Consider the following 21261-nt stretch of genomic DNA (forward strand, 5'->3'; position numbering starts at 1 on the left):
TTATGGCTTGGTTTACGCAGGGTTTAATTGTATTACAAATAACTAACTAACACTATCTGCAATATTTATTCTTAGTTCAATAAAAACAAATAAGTATGACTGACAAAGTTTAGTGTGGCCTATTTATGTCAGATCTCCACAGCCTACCACCACCCTTTGCCACTGTCATTCAGAGTTATCTCATAGTATTGCTGATGTTATGTTTGCAGGTTAACTTCGAGAAGTGGTGCTGTGATTTGTGTTTATAATGTAACACACCTCTCCGGAGACGCAGATTTAAAATGGAGTTTTGTAGTTGACGACACTTATTTGAAGGTACAAACCGAGCCGTTTACAACTGAGCCTCGATTTTAATGTTATTCTATTGAAAGATTAAATTCTGTGATTTTTCTCATTTCTCTTCGTGTTAACAATAGTTTTATTTTATGAATGCTTTGTTTCAAAATCTACTAAAGACACCTTCAGGAATTATGAGAAAAACATAATAAAACTGATTCATATTCCTTGCCCTAAGCCAGAATTCAGCAAACCGCAACTCTTCAAAAATATTGAATTTAAAATTAAAACTAAATACCATATATCCAAAACCTGTCAAACAAAGCCTCGATTAACATGTATTATTTCAGGACATCTATTATAAGCTTTTAAAAAATAAATATTGAAGCGATCTGAGCTCTTGTTACAAGTCCTTTCAAATCCACTCTCCTCATTTTTCGCTATTCTCTTTATTTTGACCACGTCCAATCCTAATAAGATCATATGGGCCTGCACCAATGTCATTATTAATGGACAACGCACTCAATACAGTACCTAGCAAGTAAATTCGCGCATAGCGGTATTCGCACATGTATAGGTAGACGTCACGTCATGCAATCATTATTCGTAGGATGTTTATCACACTTGAATGGTCAAAGACAAAGCTTATAATTAGTATCCTTAGAATTATCTTCAAATGTGTTAATCTTGCCAATTTTTTGAATAATAAAATACCTAATTCTTGTCAAATTTGGGATCACAGAGATTATCAATATAATTTTTTATCGTAAATATTTCACTATAATAATGTCGACATAAATTATACTGATGGTTTTATAAATGCGTTTAAAAAGTAATAAATGTAAAAAATATTAACACCACTGCACATTTATGTACTGAAATATGACTATATTCTAAAACATTAGAGCGAGAGGTTTAAAAGAATACTATTTTATGTAATAAAAATACTTTATGCAGTCATCAAATGTTTAAAATAAATATAAAGGATAATAAGGCTTCAAAATTATATAAATAGATTATCTACAACGTTTAAGGAATGTCCAGGATCATGCTTTGAAAATAGAATAAAAGCTGCATTTTGACCCACGCTGAGCACGTCCGCCCTTAAGTTTACCATATTTATTCAAGATTTCCATTTGTATAAACAATTATTTTATTAAATAATATCTCTTAACCAGGCATTGGCGCGTCATGTATTAAAAGGCAAGAGCAGGAGCTTTGACTTAAACAGTTATTACTTCAACAACTATACGCAACCAACCAAGATGGATACCACTGACTTAGGATTTTACGTCGATATGGATAATTCTTGGAAGTAAGTTTATCCTCTAACAGTTTTATTTTAAACTTTGGAACATAGTGATGTGAATAAAGAATTTTATTGGTTACATCGAATATTTTTCACTAACTACCCTACCAAAGAACAGTTGTAACTTTATCATGGAATAACTCGCTGACACACTTTTGGGACGCTAAAGGTGACATGACATATTATGTCTGCAAACAAGATCCAACCCACACGTGTAACAGAGAAAATTCAATATTTGAGTCAGCATTGATTTTAGGTTAAAGTATCCCATCAGATGTTTTAATTAAATAATCACAACCATATTTTTTAAATCAATTATCTCTCAAATATTGAATTTCCGCAGAATGTTACATGTGTGGGTTGGATCTTGTTTGCAGAAACACATCTAGTTGGATCATTCTGAAAAACGGGTCCCTGTCTCAGATTTCAGTTTGATTTTAAATGGCACTTACGCAATATTAAGTTGCCAGGAAGAAAATCTATTTATATGACTATGTTAAAAAGAAATAAATGTGTTTATAATTTACCGAAGTACAGGTAGGTTAATAAATAAATTTACCAATAATAATTCAGTCATTAAGTTACCTATATTATGTACCTAATAAGCCATATTTTTTACCGGAAGCCATTAATGTATGCTCTAGATCCTGCACTGATCTTGCTGCTTCACTCATTGCTAATTCAGTCGCTTTCTTTATACACCGAGGAAATTACTCTAGTATTAAAATATTAATTATATTTTCAGGGTTGGCTCTAACATATCAGTAGTGACAGTAGCCAATCAAAGAGCAGACGCCGCGGTGAATGTGTTGTTGCCTTCACAAGACAGGGATACGCACACTTTCAAAGTGGGTATCGACGCCGTACAGCCGGCAATGAAGAACATCAATCTCGTTTACTCCACGGATGTCAGTAGGAATATTCTTGCGCTTAAAGGAAAAGTACGTAGACTTTTCAAATTCATTACATTACATACTTTAGTTTAAAAAACTGTGAATACCTAAACATTTAAATTACAGCATTAGAGAGCAGTCTTCCAACTGCTAAGGTAAGAAAATAAGTTATATGGCATACAATCATGCAAGATTGAAAAAGATCACCCAAATCTAAATCATGTGTCAAGCATAAAGGTTCCATCAAGTTTGAGGAAAGAGATTTAGGTCTACCAACAAAAAATGTGGGTCGAACATATAGTTTAGATATAATCCTGTATATTATATAGGTTGATTTTTCAAGGTTTACAAACAACAAAGTTTAGAACTGGTCAAAAAATGCTAACAACGTTGTTCGGGCCAGTTTTCATAAACCACAAATGTGTACCGAATAAATATATTTCAATTTGTAGGTACTTCTATAACGTATATTTTGAGATAGGTGTTAACGGGAAATGTGAGTATGGTTAATCTGAATTTTTTCTTTTAATTTTCTATACATATTTTTTGTGAAATTGTAATTGTAACATACCTACAATCTTTCAGATTTACTTACCAGCCAGCAGTCTTCACACGAATATAACTCTCGATTGGGGAACTTTGGACAATCTCCAAACCATAGACAACAAATTGGAAGTGGAAATTGTCAACAACCAGACTGTAGGAGTTGCTTACATTCTCGAATCACCATTGTTTAAGGGCGAGGAGACATTCAAGCTGAAGGGAACTTATGACAATGTCAGAAACGATTTTATTGTCATCAAGTAAGTCGTTGAAACTAACCACAGATGTTTTAATTTTCTAGACAAATCGAGATTTTAAATATTGTGAACGTGTAGGCCCTTCAAGAGGAAGGAAATGTTAGATAATGAGGCTAATGATTAATTTAAATGCGACCAGTGTTCTTCCTAATCTGTGCAGTAGAGCGCACGCACAAGCTTTTCAGGGAGTCAACACAAAGGCGGCTCTCATATCAAAACTCACCTCGTTCGACGCGACCGAGTTCCGAGCCGCGCGAAACACTGTTGCACGTGACGAATGCGCACATCTACAAAGCGTCACTATCGACACCCACGTCTCGAAACGTCAAAATAATAAGTACGCTGGCCAGTGCCATTACGCAAATATGTCATCGGACGCTGAAACAGCGATTAATATGTATTGGTACCGCAGAATCTTAAGCAGAAGGTGAAAATATTGGATTCATCCGTCAATTATTAGGCATAATATCCATGCACAGTGGATCATTTATTGCAGCAAAATTCATCAAGCACCCAGTGACCGGTGTGCACGCACTGACGTCTAGATTTAAAAATGGCTGCATCGAGCGCTTTGCGCAGGCGCGGTCTGGCATGTTCTCAGTGCTAGCGACATCCAACATGTTAGAAGAGTCGATAGTCGACCTGTCGCATTTGTTGTTCAGTTGCATTCGACCAATCTGCGAAGCTCCATTTGTCACATCGACGATTTCGACATGCGGCGCATGAGGCGAATTCTGACGTGCGAGCTGACTAAACATTCATAAATAAATCAAAACACATTAAATATGATTATTTTAAAAATGGTTCATAGGATTCCCCTGTATAACTTGTTTATTAAAATTTGGTCACCTCTGTTCTGGAATTTCACCTGCTAGGTACCAATATTGTGGTTGATACTAATTTACCTGAAGATATATATTGAAATATTTATGAATAAAAATTTTTTCTTTACAAATTAAAAGACCAAATGTGTGAATTGGCCACTGTGTTATTCTTACAATTTTCATTTTAACGGTATTTTTCCAGTGGTATCGTACACTATCCTGGCTCCAATCAAATCGCAGATGTGGATCTAGCATACGGCGGACTCAGGCATACGGTCGGTAGAATCAATACAACGACCCCCTTCGAAAATCTCCCTTGGCTCGCTACCGACGCCCGAATCTCCAATGAGAAGTTATTCTCTGAGAACATGATTCAAGTCTTTTGGTCCAATCTGACGGTGCTCATGAACGCGACTCACAAGGTCTCAAAGGGGCCCGAAGATTCAATACAGACCACCGGAATTGTCCTGTTTGAAATCCCGGTTAATAAGAAACACGTAATAATGGCAGACTATGCTTACGTGGAAAGTAGAAAATGGAGTCGGGGCAATGCGACAATTCATTACAATGGACAACAGTTTGTGCAGAGGATATTTAGGAGTACTTCTGAGACCGGCGAGAGAAATCTGCTGAGGGATACCGTTGAAATTGAAATTGACAATTCAATGTCGCCTATAGGTATACATTATGTACATCAATACGGGGATGGCGGTAACACAGTAAGTTTTTAAATATGAAATTTATAAAAGTACATATTTTTAGTTTCATTAACTTAATTGTTTGCAGTTGCGTGTTTAGTGATGTAGAGGCCTGACGCACTGACTGATTTTGAGGCCCCACACTAAAAAATCAACAATCAAATTTTAATTTTCCAAATATATCCATGCGTTTGAACGATTTATTATTGTATAATTTATACAAACGTGACTTATAAATTTAATTGCATTTATTTCACGGAAACAGACTTCTCCTCCAGAAAAAAACCACACCCACGGAATTTATTATCAAAGATGTAGATATATAATATTCGCAATTGTTGCCTTATTTTGCTTTTGCTATGAATCTTTTTAAGATTTTGGTATAATTTAATAATTGTATGATTGGTTTGAACTGTTTCGAGGTCCTCTTTTAAATCTTCTGACATATCGATTGGGTCATCTATGTCAAAGAAAATCGCCGCTGATGCCATTCTGTTAAATCGAACCTAATTTAAAAATATATATTAATACGATCTTATTTTGTACGTTAGGAGTGTTAGAACCCTTCTTTTCATATAATTTTTACTCAAAATTAGTAGTTAGTCATTTTATAATTAATTTCAGGATATAAAACAAGCATCCATCTATGAGCTGAGAAATGCAACAAACTTCAATCTCACCGGAAGAATTGACGTGGAAGCATGGAAAGCTGGTAAACATGTCAAACTGATGGTCATCCAAGGAGACAGAACTATCAGGTAAACACATTTTGTTGTTTGTGAAGAAAATGCTGCATTTTGTTCCGTCTCTTATTATTTTTACCAATAATTTATTCTGTACTAGCTGAAGTACCCGGCGTCGTACGAGGTCACTACATTTATCTTACCAAATACAACAATCATTACATTTTTCAATATCAAAATAGGCATACATTATGTTAAAATGAAATAATTCTGACAGCAGTAAAAATCAAACAAATGAACACTAAATTAAAATCGAATCTGTGGTAAAAATTGAAAATTGGAAGGAACAAATAAACATACTTTGTGTTGAAAGCCTCAATGACATTGAGCTACTTTACAAACTGCTTGTTGGCGAATTTACAATCTGCTTGTAACTCGCCCAGTGTCATCATCGAACAAGCTAACAAGCAGATTATAAACAATCTACCGAGAAAAGTTGAAGGCCGGTCAACTTTACGCGCTACACGCTGGCGTGTGGGCCTTCTGCATCTGCGCAGTAGAGCGATGGTAGCGACCTCCCGGTAATGCGTCAATGACATTGAGCTACTTTACAAGCTGTTTGTTGGCGAATTTAAAAGCGAGCGATTCAGCTACTGCAATTGTGATGATGACATACAAAACTTTCCATTCGCTGAGAAGCCAACAAGTTAGTGACTATTTTGACAGAACGTACCTTGTAAAGTAGCTCAATGTCATTAACTCTTAAAAAACGAACTATTCAATACGTCCTGTCAAATTAGTACCAAAAATGACGGTTTCAACTGGCTAGCTTGTTGGCTTCTGAGCGAGTGGAAAGTTTTGTGTGTCATCATCACAATCGCAATAGCTGACTTTAATATTCCGCTTTTTAATTCTCCAACAAGCAGCTTGTAAAGTAGCTCAATGTCATTGACATTTTAATATATAAATTTCATCAAATTCTGTACATAGTAAAACCAAGAATTTGATTCATATATTTGATATGTACACACATTCATTAATATTTTTACAATTATTAGAGTGTTAGTGTTTGAAATAAGTGACATAGTTACCGCATATTATAATATCTCTTTTCTTTTTATGTCTGACAATGTTTTTAAATCGAATTTATAATTAAAATTAAACACAATAATATGCAGTAATTAATTCACATAAATGAACTGGTTTTCACTGGTAAGCATGTCCTATGTGTGTGTGTGTGTGTATGTGTGTGTGTATGTGTGTGTGTATGTGTGTGTATATGTGTGTGTGTGTGTGTGTGTGTGTGTGTGTGTGTGTGTGTGTGTGTGTGTGTGTGTGTGTGTGTGTGTGTGTGTGTGTGTGTGAGTGTGTGTGAGTGTGTGTGTGTGTGTGTGTGTGTCCTATGTGTGAGAATGTCCTGGTGAGCAAGTGGACAAAACTGGCCCTAATCATTACCTATTAAATTATTTGAAATAAGTACCTACTACATAAGTCTTTCCTCCGAATTATGACCACACGATTAAAATGTTTCATGTATTTAATATTTAACAAAGGCATATTTAAAATTTATCAAATTCTTAAATTCTTATGTGGGTTGTATTATGAAAAATCCCATTCAAAATACGGCTACCATGACATTCAAGATTGAGATTTCATTCCCGTTATTGTCATTCACAGATTGGAGAACAATTACGAATCTGGAGAGAAAAATCTCTTCCAAGGATCCAAATTGGTTTGGGCACCAGAAGTTTGGCTGCAGTATGACATTCAAATACAAAACAAAACTCAGGTACCTACCTATAATAACTGAAATTGAAAAAAACCTTTCTAAACTTAAACCAAATTAACTATTTTTGGTACATAACCCATTTACCATCGGTAAGTAACCTAAAAAATATTAATAAAATTAATAGTATTGACAATACCAGAATAGAATTTGAATTAATTTAAGTTTTGTACTTTTCTGTAATTTTTTGCGACCGTGGTTTCGCCTTCCGACATTTACAGGAACTATGCGCACTCATCAATACACAACTGACAACATATTATCACCGGCCTTCCGCGTGTGAAGCAGAGATAGCAGGCCGTGATAACGTCAAGGTCAAAGCGGGGGTGGGGGACAGAAACGCACGGGGTATTTTGTCAAGGCTGGTTTATTTTAAGTCGTTACATGTTATTGTCATGGCGGTCGGTCGGTAATTGGCGGGCTGCAAACGTGGCTTCTTTGCGTCCTAGCTGCTGATGCTTGGCATCCGAGGCGATGCTCGCTGTCCGATGGGAGATAGGATCGGGGCTTGCGGCTTGGCGTGCTGCCGATGTGGTTCTTTATTTCCTGGAGATGCTTAAGAAGTCTGCCGACGCGGTCCTTTAGGCGGGATATGTATCTTGGCTTCGCGTCCGAGGCGAGCAGAGATGATGCTCGCTGTCCGGCGGCCAATCGAAGAAGAACCTTTTCGCGCGTGTTCAACCGTCAGATTCGGCGTCATCCCGCTCTCGGTCGCGAACCTCCCTGTTATACCGACAAATTGACCGGTGGCGGCGCTATCGGTAGGCCGCGTCTGTTTTGGCGGGATTCTAACGAATTTGAATTTCCGGTTGAGGCGGGCTTCGCTCGGCCGAGGGTTGCGATAACCGCGAAGAGTGGACGTAGGCTGTGGTATTTTGGGAAATATGATGGTTCGGTCCGCCCTTTGAGGTGGTCTCCTGTGGGAGACCTTCATGTGGTATCAATATATATAGTTAATTACCTCTTATACACCAAATTAATACATTAAAAGCCCGTGAAACTGTTATTACCAAGTAAAGAATTATTACAATCTGATTTATCACTCGGTCGAAAATGAAGACTTTAGGGTATCATTGTGAGCTAAGCCTGAATATTTTTAAACTTAGTATGAAATATTATGTATACCTATGTCATTATGACTCTCTGTCTTTTCTCATATTAGAAATTAACATTTCATGATCACATAAAATATACTTAAACAATTAAAGTATATTATTGTAAATGATATTGATATTGTAAGAATAAAGTCATGTAATATTACACGTTAGATATTCATGGTTATAGATAGCACTTTATAGAATCATTATTTTCTCAACATGTCTTCAATATTAATTTAAAAAAAAATATAAATTAGGTACTTTGTAAAATATATTCAGTAAACCTTTCATTAGAGTTTATATTTGAAGAAATTGTAAAATTATCCGTTATCATAATAATATATAACACCATTCATCATTGCTCAAGGCAGAACATTTCCACTAAACTTGACGATTGAATAATCATTTTAGGGTGATCTGGAATCTCAAGAACTCAACGTAAACGTAATGTACCCCAATAGATCCTTTAAAGCGTTGGCGGTGTACAGTTTGCGGGAAACATTCCTGGATGGAGGGGCGACCCTGAAGTGGTCACTGGACGGTGACAACAAGACTGTCAGGCTGGACGGACGATGGGACAATCCTGAAATAGTGCAAGGAATCAATAAGCATGACGTCAGGTTTACTTTGTCACATCCGTCCTTTAGCAAGGTAACAATTAACATTGTTAATATTTTGAACAACAATAATGATTAAATTAGCTGCAAGTCATTCATTTGTTACAAAAGTGTCTTACTTTTTTCTGACATGTATAATATTAATATTCATTATGGTGAGTCATATTGACGATCGATTTTGCCTCGGGCAATGGGATCTTTTCTATTCAGATTTTTATTTCATAAGATTCTTACCCATTATCAAAACATGAAATAAGTATCTTGCTATAAACGTACCGCATAAACGTGAAGTTCGATAGTTTTGACAGAAAATCTGACATAGTTAGATTGACGCTAAGCAAGAGAAAATGATGCAATAGGCTTCATGTAAGAGCGGTCAGAAATAATATTGGTGACAATAATTAAATTTATCCTATGTACACATTCGAAGAAATCGCAATCTGCACAATTTCAAGTTTAAGTTGTTTCACTATATTAGGATGCGTAATTTACAGAAGATTACTCTATATTACATATTGCGTACGCCAGTGGCGCAGAGTTACTTACATGCAATCTCATTTCAAGCAATCCATGATACATTAGCTCTCATATTTACGAGCCCATAATTCTAGTATAAGCTATGTGCATATAAAAATTATTTATAATTATTTCAGGATGTTACTCTGTTGGGAAAATATTCAAGTGATATTGCAACGATGTCCAACATGTCCGTCATTCTTGAATATTCCGACTATGAGAATGAACGGTTGACGTTCAACACCATCCTGAAAGATTTCTCCAATGGTCCCACGAGAGATTACAGGTATTTAATAATCCACAGGTTCCCAACTTTTATACACTTGTAGTGCTTCACAATACGGTAATGATTTTTGGTTTACGATCAAAGTTTTTTTGATATGCGCCATACTGACAAAAAAATACATTGAAATATATTTTTGGAAATATTGTGCCTAAAATATATATATTTTTACCATTATGATATTCCAATCCATTATTACGGTCTAAAGAATTGTTTGATCCAAATAGACCAAATTTAATTTTATTAATTTCAAAATTTTCGCCCTTTCGGGACAAAACACGTAAAAATATCAATAGGAGTAACAGTTGCCCATCGACAAAGCTCTACCTGGGAAGAAACCTTTTTTTCAGAAAATCGAGAGTAGAGCATGGATTCATGCCGACTTGATAACATAAAATCGTGTTTAAACAAATGTAATCGAATAATTTTTGCTACCAGGCAGCGATGTCCTCGTCGCTCCCATTCTATCATGACAAATTATGTAACCATGTTTAAAATTGTACCCAAATGTAACACTTGTTTTAAATAATAAAATTAAGCCCACGTGGTAATTGCAGTTTTTCAATACATCAAACCCACCGTCTAGGAAATTTTGCTCAATCTTCTGGTGTGTTTTAATAATTTGACATAGAGTCATCAGTTTACAGTATGTATATGCGTAAAAAATTAGGCAAATTACCAATTGGAGTATTTTGACAAATAACATGTGCCAAGAACTACTAGGCCAATAGTTGACCTTAAAATTGTTCTCATTTTACACGATTTTTAGTATATTTTTAATTGTTTCAGCATTGAAGTAGATTGCAAACACCCCGCCACAGATTTAGACCTCGTGGTGAAGAGTGAAATGAACATGCAGTACAATGTCTACCACGTCAACAACTACTACAAGTATCAGAAGACTGTATTCCATGAGACTATCAGGCACGGGGCCGTTCTTTTGGATTTGAGGAATCATTTGCTACACTATGAGGTAACTGCTTCTTTTTTTTTTACCTATTCTCTGTGTGTAACATTGCATCCACGTATTTTTGATGTACATGTAACATCCATAAATCAGTTAATCATGTAGTTCAACTATGAATTCGCGAAACCGTCCTTTAATAACCTGCTTTTATTTAATCAATGTATTATTAGAACACAGCTGAAGAACACTACAAATCAAAATTAATCCATATTTACCCAAAAATGCCACTGACGCTCGTAAAATGTTATTTCGTATTGACAAATGTCGATAATTGATACCAATTACAGTATAACCTCGTTTTTACGTGCCCGGTATTCACATTTTCCCGGCAATTGCGTGTAATTTTTTCGGTCCCGATGTATTTCAGTACATTTAATACCCGCATTTACGTTTTTATTTCCCGCGATTTACGTCGGAAATATTAAAAATATGCGAGTTACGCGCGCTTCTGAAGAACTGTCTGATGAAGACGAGGTTGATATTCCAACAAAAGAAGAAGCAAGAGGTTCACCGAGGGTTTAAAAACCTACTTTACAAACTTTGCTGATATCCAAGATGACACTTTTAAATGTTTATATAGTAGAAAGAGAATTACATAACAAAAAAACAAAAATGCAACAAACTAGTATACATATCTACATGATTTTTTCAATAAAAATTTTAATTGAATGTTGTTTTTTAATAAAACGTTATTTTTTTAGAAACATAAAATTTTAATGTTCTTTTTTTCAATACTCCCCTTTTACATTTTCCCTCCAATTAGGTTTTTTTTCCAGACCCTTAAAAAACGTAAAATAGGAGTTATACTGTAATTAAAATTAATTCTATTCGTCATCGCGCGAGAGAATTGTCAAAGCAGGACAGCATGTATATTTCAACTATATGCCGTCCTAATATTGATTGAGTATAAATATAATTTTTAACAAGTATTACTTTTTGGCCATAGAAAATGGAGAGAAAATGTTATGCATATTATATTAATTTATGATATTGTATTCATATGACGAAAGATATTTTAAAACTGATTTGAGATCTGAATCCAATACTTCTGCAAGTATTGGGCGGGTATTGCAATCAAAATAACCTAATTTTTTGCTCACACGATTCTCTTGTTAACTTATTTCCAAACTATAGTTAATTAACTATTTTTATTTCAGTACACCAAAGACAACGAATGGTTCAACATGAATACAACTTGGAGCTCCATGTATCCCGAATATAAGGTTCTGGCATCCGTCAACAGAACTTCTGGCAACGACACAGGAGTCTGGGTTATCTCCGCCAAGGACAAATCTATTCTTGCTCACTTCAATAAGAGTGACGGTAATATATTATTATCTTAGTTACAATTCGTCACTGTTCTGGCAGAAAACACTAATTCGAAAAAATTACATATTGAGTTAGTACCAAAATGTTCCTTATTTCAAACTTTACCGTCTGGAAACCTTCTTAATAATAAATAAACAGTCTTTATTTTAAAGTCATCCTTTTTACGATTACTTAATAAACTCACATGATAGACCATTATTTCAAACTTTTTAACGACTTCAAAGTCAAAGTACTCAAAACTAGTACTCTCCAGTTAGTGTGTTCTGCCAGAACAGAGACGAATTAAAATATTTACTTCACGACTGGCCGCCAGGCTTGGTGTTAATTGTTCCAAATGCGGCGGGTAGTTACAGATTTGATACCGGGTACCAAATTGGTGCTAAAAATGGGACCGAAAATTATCAATATCTTCTGGTTTCGGTAGTGCAAACAGTATCACAAAATATAGTTTAATAAGCTGCTGGTGTGACTTTGTGTGATATAGTGTTTCTGACTCTTGCGTCGTTGATAACCTGTTGCTTATGAATGTATGTATATGCAAAATATTAGTTAAGACTGTCTATTAGTCACAAAATGATTTTTAATACACTGCTGACACAAATGTGCGAATGTCATAATTTATGAAATCATAATAATATTGTATCTATTAAATTAGTTGAAGTCATTTTGATTTGCAGATTTATTTGTAGTAAACTTTACACTGATATTGTCTGCATCTGTTGAAAACCCCAAGCATTTTAAAACAATTTTAGTTTCACTCAATCAGTGAATTCCATACATTATTAAATGTCGATATATTGGCAAGATCAATACTAAAAGTCAATTATTGTACATAGATGGGCAGCCAAATTCACCGAATCGTCATTATTTAGAATATTTGAATGAACAATCATAAAAAACATCGCTACCAAAAACGATGGCAATAAACAAGAAAAATGTCTTTTTGGTTATGTTCTTTCATAAATTTATTTTTATAATCGATCAATAAAATCAGTTGAATTAAAAATTTATTTCAGATGTATCTTACCATCTGATTGGTCAAATAATTGACGCCAGGTCCGCAGAGCTCGGTGCGTGGAGAGATTTCGATGACGTCAAAACCATCGACATTTCCTCGTACATACGACTGAACCATTCCAGATTACTAACTAGCAGAATATCCTGGCGACCGGAAATTTACCAAGAAGTGAAAAGCAACATCGGTCAACTGCTGAAAACATTCTATTTACGCACTTACGAGGTTTTAGTTATGTGGAAAAGTATTCCTCTTGAAACGCATGCCGTGCTTAAAAACGTGTGGAGTGACGCAAAGCCGAAAGTCAGAGAATTCTTAGAAGACGTGGATGACTTGCACGTTATTAAATTGGATATTGAACAATTCCATGAGTTCTTGAATGTTTCATATAATGCCAACGAGTTTTATATAAAAGATATTGTCGAATTTAGTATTCACATTATGGATGAGTTATCTCTCAGAAATCATATTGAAAGTTTGCCGGATATCGTCAACGAAATGCTGCAGATGATGGGTGAAACTAAACACTCGTTAAGACAGAGTATACTGTGGATTATCGAGACTTTGAAGACGTCTTACGCTAAACTCATGGAAAGAATCAGTAAAATTCTCGAAGAAGATTTCATGGAGCAAGTATCCGAAATGATAGAGGCCGGAATATTGAAATACGACTCGTTTGTGAAACAAATGCATCTGTCATTTATACACTACTGCGAAACGACTTGGTATAATGTCATTAGTAAGCTGAATGAGTTCTGGAGGAATCTACTGAAATCACTGGAGCCGACGTTTTTGAAGTTTGTTCATTACGTCGAAACTTTCTTCTGGAAGTTCAGCAGTGAGCTGTTGGACTTCGTCTACGCCAGGACAAATGAGCTGAGGGAATCGCCCTACTTTACAATGCTATCAACGCTTACTCAGGATTTAGACAGGTAAATATTAGGATTAATTAAACTGCATTAGAAATTCATTGATCCAGTAAAACTTTCTACTTTGTATAAATACGATGGTCTGTTAAGACAATTATTTACTGGTAGATGTCACGATATTCTATATGAAAACATGATAATTTTTATGTGCGGATTATTACAGCCTTTGAACACCTATACTGGTGTATTGGTGGTAAATATACGACTCAGCGGATCTGTTATATTGCGATTATTATATATTACGTATCGATGATTCTATTAGTCTGTTATGTATTATGTAGTGAAAAAATCATTTATATTAAGGTAGGCTCTAAATAATCGCATAGTATCCGTGGTGAGGAGTGGAGGTAGGGTGTGGAGATCTGACAAAAATAGTGCCCACCAAATTTTGTCAGTCATATATGTTTATATTGAATTAAGAATAAAAATTGCAGATGGTGTTGGTTAATTTTTAAAATAAAATTGAACCAAACAATAATGAATAAAAAACATTCTTCTATCTATAATATATCTTAAGTTTTACAAACTAACCAACACCATGTGCAAAATTTGCATTCTTAATTCAATGAAAAAAAATAAGTATGACTGACAAAGTTTAGTGTGCATTCTTTCTGTCGGATCTCTACAGCCGTGCTACAGTCTGTACTGTCTACAGCTGTGTGTTAATATTATAAGTATTCATTCTCATTGTATTTGTTATATATTTCAGTTTCTGGAAGGACATACATAACAATGATGCTGTGACAAACATAAAGAAATACACGGGCGTCTTCATGAACTTCTTCAACGACAAGATACTGATCCATATTCCGTTCCAGAAAGAGTTCAAAGAGATAGCCACTGAAATATGGAACGAGCTAAATCAATTGCAAGAATTGTCCGTTGTGAAATTCTTTAAAGCAAAAGTAAGTTCATTATTACAACATGTCTTGTTGCTCAAATGGCTTTGTGATAATAATTGTATTTAAATTCAAACATGATGCTCGCACTTGTTTTCCTTCTATTTTAAATTGATTAAAAATGCAACAACTTTATATTAAGGCCGTACATCAGTTGAGGCACGGTCTAAAAAGATCGCTGCTAGGCGATGCGCGGATTGCGGGTCGCGGGTGCAAATGACGCCTGTCAAACGAAATATTATTTGTCATATAAATCCAACATACGTCCATTTTATGTTCTGTTTATTGTTCTATTAGTAACAATAATAATATATTCATTGACATGTTTTCTTTTTAAAGTAAATGGGTAACGTTTTTAGTCATCTTTACACGATTTAAGAATTAATTGGCCCGTCGCCATCATGAAGCAAAGTGACGTGTTTCTAGCTCGACGTTCTCTCACTGAATGCGAGCGAGTCCAAAATTTCGTCGCGCCTACAGTTGAAAATTATTTGCCGTTTCACTGATGCGTCACCTTAAGTCGACACTGACCACTGAGTCGAAAAACTAATCGATGGCCAGATTCTGACAGATGCAGGGTATGTCTCTAATGCGTTTTCAAATTATGTATATTCTATTATAGTTTGTTTAATGTGTTTTAGCTTTTATTTAATTCATTGTTGTTGATTATTTTACTGTTCAATTTTCCAGTTCTGGGAAGCCAAGGGTAGATTACAATGGTGGTATGACTATTTCAAAGTGGGCGAAGCATTAGACATTATATTTGACACACTATACAAGAAGATGACCGAAGTGGCGAAGACCGCGTTACAACTTGAAGAAACGTGAGTAACACTTTTTAATATCATCCAATTACCTAACTATTTAACTATATTACGAATTTTTCATTCATTGATAGCTGTATTGAAACTATCAAAGTATTACATTAACTGCCAATAATTGACAGGTGTTTTTTTTTTGTACCGTTCCGATTTTGTTTTATCATAATTTTCGCTAGATTATAATTTAACTATTTAATAATCGCGAGGCGTCCAAAATCCACATTGGATTGTAGGCCCAATGGAAAAAAAATATAGCAATTCAATAACTTTTATCTAATTATTTCATCATCACAATATTCTAGTCACCGAGTAGCCAAGACGAACTTCATCTTTGACGTCCGAAAAGGCCTCCTTTTCCTGGAGCAGAAGATTCCAGTGCCGTGGCATGCCTTCAACAGGACTCCCGCCTTCACTGAGGTCGCCGAGTACAAGATGGTCCATAACCTTATGGACACTTGGCTGCTCTCCAACTTCTCTGTCATGTCGTATTACTATGACTTCATGCCCTATCTGTATGTGCATAATTTGCTACCTCCATTCACAGGTGAGAAAAAGCATTGTTAATTATTTTAGGTTTTTTTTTGAGAAATTAATACATATTAGGTTACCCGTAAATAATGCGATATTTTAAGAATGTTTGAAATAATACCAAATAATGTTTAATCCAAGGTATATTTTCCATGATGATGGCCGCACGGCTTAAGCGTCGGCCTATAGTGTTGTGGGTCTCAGGTCCGAATCCTGGGTCTGGCAAGTACACATATTGTTTTTCAAATTGTGTGTAAGTCAGAGTGTGGACGTAATAGGTTGAGCAAGTGGCTGACATCCATTTCCCGTAAAAACAAAATCTGTTATTACACATCTACACTCTGCGGAGGCCCATATGATCCTATTAGGATCGGACGAGGTCGGAAAATTTTAATGCTTAGGCATGTGCCATGGACCGACTAAAGCTATTGCAATTGAAGAAAAAAGGCCAACCCTGTCCAACAGAAAAGGTGTCATTTCTAGCAACCTTCAATATTGTCACTTTTACTATGAAAAACTGCAAAGATTTCAACCAAATTTCATTAAATGTCTCAGGATTCTCTATAAATTCATTTTGACGGTTTTACAGGAGGGAGATTTTGGTTTTAATTTGTTCATTGTGCTATAGCAAGGTTTGATATGTGAAACCGGACTATTTGAAATATTGTGATGGCTTTAAGTTATCATTATTCTCATTATGGATTGTGGATGACAACCATGTTGCTTGTGGGGTGCAACAATATGCTATTGTGTCATTTGTGTATTTTCGGTTTCGCACAATAACATGTCGGCATTCACAGACGGCTTGCAAATAGACATAGAATAATAATTGTCCTCTGGCATGTGGTATTATTTCTTAGTTCATGTTTCGTCTCATGACTTTATTATTCAATGTTCAGATTATTTACAATTGCTCAAGAAATGAGAATCTCGAAATTGAATCACCCCTTTTTATAATTTCTCGAGAATTCTCAATATTTTTTTCATTGTAACATTTCCAGGCCATGCACTCATCTCCGGCCATGGAACAGTGGTGACAATGGACCGTCAAGTTTACACCATCACCAAGCCGGGCACTTTCCTCCTGTCGGCTGACTTCCTCGCTCAGAATTTCACCATACTTGTGCAGTCAGAATCTCCTGGGAAATACAAACTCGTATTGCTTGGCAAGAAGTCTTTGGTTCATGTAGACTTGTTTGAAGAGGTAACTAATTTTATATATTACAAATATACCGCATTACTGTAAGGTTTGATAGTTTTGACAGGAAACATAAAAATAATCGAAAAAAATCGCTGTACCCCTCATCAATATAACAGGCGCTATGTAAGCATAGCCAATGAGGCACAGGGACAACTGAACGCCAGGACGAGAAGGGGCCGCACTGTCGAATGTAACTAATAATATAACTAATAATAATATAGCCGAGCGGCTGAAGCGTTGGCCTATAACGTCGTGGATCCCAGTTTCAAATCCTGGATCTGGCAAATACACATATTGTTTTTCAATTTGTGTCTGAGTCAGAGTATGCATCTAATAGGTTGAGCAAGTGGCTAACATCCATTTCGTAAAAAAAATCTGTGAATACAAACCTCCACTCTGTAGAGGCCCATATGATCTTATTAAGATTGGAATATTTTAGAGTGTTTTGTAACTGTATTTTTTTGTACATGGTTTTTGAAAGTAAATATTTGCACCTGTATCACAAATAACTATATAAAAAAAATGGTTTGATTCAAATTATTATGTATCACAAAAACTGTTTGAATATTCAATATAAATTATTGCCAAATTATTGTAGCATGTTGTAATTTTCAGTCAGTGACAGTTGGTGGTTCGGCCATTCTTTCACTCCCGAGTAAAGTGGACGATTGGATCATCGAGAGAGACGAAGAATACATAAAGATTGACAATGTAAACGGAGTCAACATTCGGTGTAAATTCTTATTCAAGACGTGCCTCATTACCATGGATGGTAAGTTCAAATATTGATTTAATAATGTGCTATTTTATTATTATATTGGTGTGCTCGCTACATTTTGAAAGATATCCAATACTTACTTTGATCTTCGTATAATTATTTTCCATAGTTTATCACTCTATATAGCTGTAGATTGTAGTTGTTCATCACTTTCCGTTGGGATTACCATTTGCAGTAATTGTTTGTTATTTTAATCTAATAGAAACTATTAAGTTTAGTTTTATATGGATATATATATACCTATTGCTGTGTGTTGTTTCATATCTATTTTAATATTACAAGATAAAATTGCTTCATTATTTTTAGAAGTTTAATGTCTTTTGTGGACAAACACAGTATGTGAGAAATGATTATTCAATTGAGAGATTATTTATGAACTGCTTGATTGAAAGGTTTGACATTGACTACTCAATAAATCTAATACAATAAATGATATTTATAATACGAGTACTTCATTATCGGCTGAGATCGTTAGTTCTATTTTATGTCAATAGATGTTACTATAAGCTATTATTATTACCATTATTTTTGCCATAGTGCCTGACCCAGAGTGAACAAGAGAAATTAACAGACTTAGAAAATAATGCGTAAAATTTGCATGGGTTATGTAAAACTGGAAATTTCATGACAATGAGTTTATCATTGAAACCTGTGTCTTGTATGCCTTTCCTGAGAGTCTTTCTGCCACTCATCAAGCTGATGAAAACTCGCTAACATCCATTTAGTTTCTACCGGTTCCTCTATAATGATGAGAACTATTTCTGAAAATGCAGTTTGTGTTGGCGACGTGCGTATTTTTAGGTTATCCTGCATAAAAATGCATAAATGAATGATTTGAATATTTTTCTAGGTTGGTACTTCTCCCGTCTGGGCGGCCTATTTGGTACAATGAACAACGAACCGTTTGACGACATGCTGAAACCAAACATGCAACCGGCGGAAACTACTGAAGAATTTGTTGACAGTTGGAAGATCATACCGGGCTCGTTCAGCAATCCCCCCCAGCCACAGTTAGCAGCCAACGAGACAGTCTGCGAGGCTTACTTCAAGAATAAAGTGTCTCCGTTGAAGGCATGCTTCCCAATGGTAATTATTTATTCGATTTTGAATACTAGTTAATAAATTAGGGTTACCATACATCCCTTTTTTCCCGACATGTTCTCTTTTTGAGTTATTACATTTTTGTCTGGCCAGGTTTTACGTACTGAAGAAATGAAAGAGAATTGTAATTTTGTTGATGTCGAATACAACTTTTTTCTGTATTCGACATCAACACACCTCTCTCATAGTAATAACGCCTGTACACATGCAAGGATTTACTGGCACCGATGGCGATAACAACACTGTTCACACGTATAAGTGCAGACTGTCTTGCCAATCTCATTCTTCAAGCGTAAGCAAGACGCGATGTTGTATTTGTATGGTGCTATATGACAAATCGTGAAAATCAGTAAATGTGAAAATGAGTCTCTACAAATGAGTACAGGCGTTTTAATCTTAATCGTTCATGCACGCTTAGCTTAAGACAGAATGGCTATCATTATTTCTTGTGGATGATTGATTAATTACACTTATGTTTCCAACATTGTAATTAATCTCAATATTTTTCCCCTTAGATCGATGCTGCGTCATTCTATGATGAATGTATTACCGGATTGGACCCGTGTATACTTGCCAACATATATATGGAACTTTGTCTGGTGGACCATATACCGATTAGAACACCTGAAAAATGTTTAGAGTGAGTAACAAAAAATCTACAATATAATTTAGTGAGCTATGGGGTTGGTCATATATGTCAGTGGAACGTGGTCTGATAATATAATGTGACAATTTTGACTGGTAGGTAGGGGGGTTTGGTTTAGGCAGGGTTTAATTATTGAATTTTAAAAACTAATCTGCCAATACCATCTGTAATTTGTATTTTTAATTCAATGAAGTCAAATAAGTACGACTGACAAAGTTTAGTGTGCACTATTTATGTCGGATCTTCATAGTCTATATCTCCACCCTTTGCCATTGCATAGTAATATGTGTAAAAATTACCTACTATGAATGCCTAACCTAACCTAACACAAACTTACTGAGCGGATGCTTCAAGGTAGAAAGGACCATTATGTTAGGCTGTGTTATTTTGGTTTGTTTTTATGTTCCATGTCGACATGGCAGGATAGCTGTATGTCAAATTATATAATACACTACACCATAATATACTTCCAATGATAAACTTGTATATTGTTATCGCAGTTCACTTCAAGTCGATTCAAGTTGTGTGTAATTATTTGACATGTACCATAATATGTACTATCAAATTCTATTTTGATTGTTGATGTATTTTTTTCACCTTAATTACTTGTAGATGCATATCGCCTTCCGGAGAAGTGGTTGAAGAGGGTTCGTTCAATTACGTACTGAACGTGACAAACGCTATGGATGTTGTATTCATTGTGGAGGCCCACGATTGCAACATGAACATACGACGAGAGAAGAACCTCGATGTCTTCATCAATACTCTAGAAACTAAACTTAACAACCATGGACTGACAGATAACAGGTTTGTTATGATTTAATATATTTTACTGCGCAAAATATGAAATAACATGTGACATATCAATGTTGCCATTGATTTTTTAAACCCATTTGGGATGCTGTGAAGATGAAGTGAAGACTTGTAGTGTAGATTGCGATTGCGTGTCTATTTACTGGTTTACACAACTACAATGATATAAGTACAGGGGCCTTATGTTAGAACTTGCGAGTCGTGTGAAACATCATAGTTATTCGCGAAAGTGACGTAGGTTATCGAAATATGGCATGTCGAAACTTATCACTACCTGAATTAGTCATAATCCGTGTCGACATTATTGCCCATACCAAAGGGTACTCGAGACCAGAGACGGCCATATGACTTGAGTCTCTCTCTCTCTCTCGCATTGATGTCTCGCGCCGATACGTAGGTAGTTTAGTTTTTAACTGTCAAAGGTGAGGGGCTAAACTGCGATCGGATACTGA

General features: G+C 35.4%; 1 protein-coding gene across 1 annotated transcript in view; it reads left to right on the forward strand.

The window, feature by feature from the left end:
- Apoltp (Apolipoprotein lipid transfer particle) overlaps positions 1-21261 on the forward strand; it is a 105271-nt gene that overhangs the window by 60759 nt on the left and 23251 nt on the right. Inside the window, exons 46-65 of the mRNA XM_085943006.1 lie at positions 210-315; positions 1455-1591; positions 2331-2526; positions 3064-3281; positions 4305-4821; positions 5425-5558; positions 7161-7272; positions 8778-9017; positions 9637-9785; positions 10572-10755; positions 11907-12072; positions 13095-14025; positions 14732-14927; positions 15612-15745; positions 16045-16286; positions 17272-17474; positions 18087-18243; positions 19100-19335; positions 19866-19990; positions 20609-20803. Coding sequence (XP_085799132.1) covers positions 210-315; positions 1455-1591; positions 2331-2526; positions 3064-3281; positions 4305-4821; positions 5425-5558; positions 7161-7272; positions 8778-9017; positions 9637-9785; positions 10572-10755; positions 11907-12072; positions 13095-14025; positions 14732-14927; positions 15612-15745; positions 16045-16286; positions 17272-17474; positions 18087-18243; positions 19100-19335; positions 19866-19990; positions 20609-20803 — 4578 coding nt within the window. The remainder of the gene's footprint in view (positions 1-209; positions 316-1454; positions 1592-2330; positions 2527-3063; positions 3282-4304; positions 4822-5424; positions 5559-7160; positions 7273-8777; positions 9018-9636; positions 9786-10571; positions 10756-11906; positions 12073-13094; positions 14026-14731; positions 14928-15611; positions 15746-16044; positions 16287-17271; positions 17475-18086; positions 18244-19099; positions 19336-19865; positions 19991-20608; positions 20804-21261) is intronic.

The sequence above is a fragment of the Rhyacophila brunnea genome, unplaced genomic scaffold (assembly GCF_057557595.1).
Source record: "Rhyacophila brunnea isolate RB1 unplaced genomic scaffold, BYU_Rbru_1.0 scaffold_15, whole genome shotgun sequence".
Taxonomy (NCBI): Eukaryota; Metazoa; Arthropoda; class Insecta; order Trichoptera; family Rhyacophilidae; genus Rhyacophila; species Rhyacophila brunnea.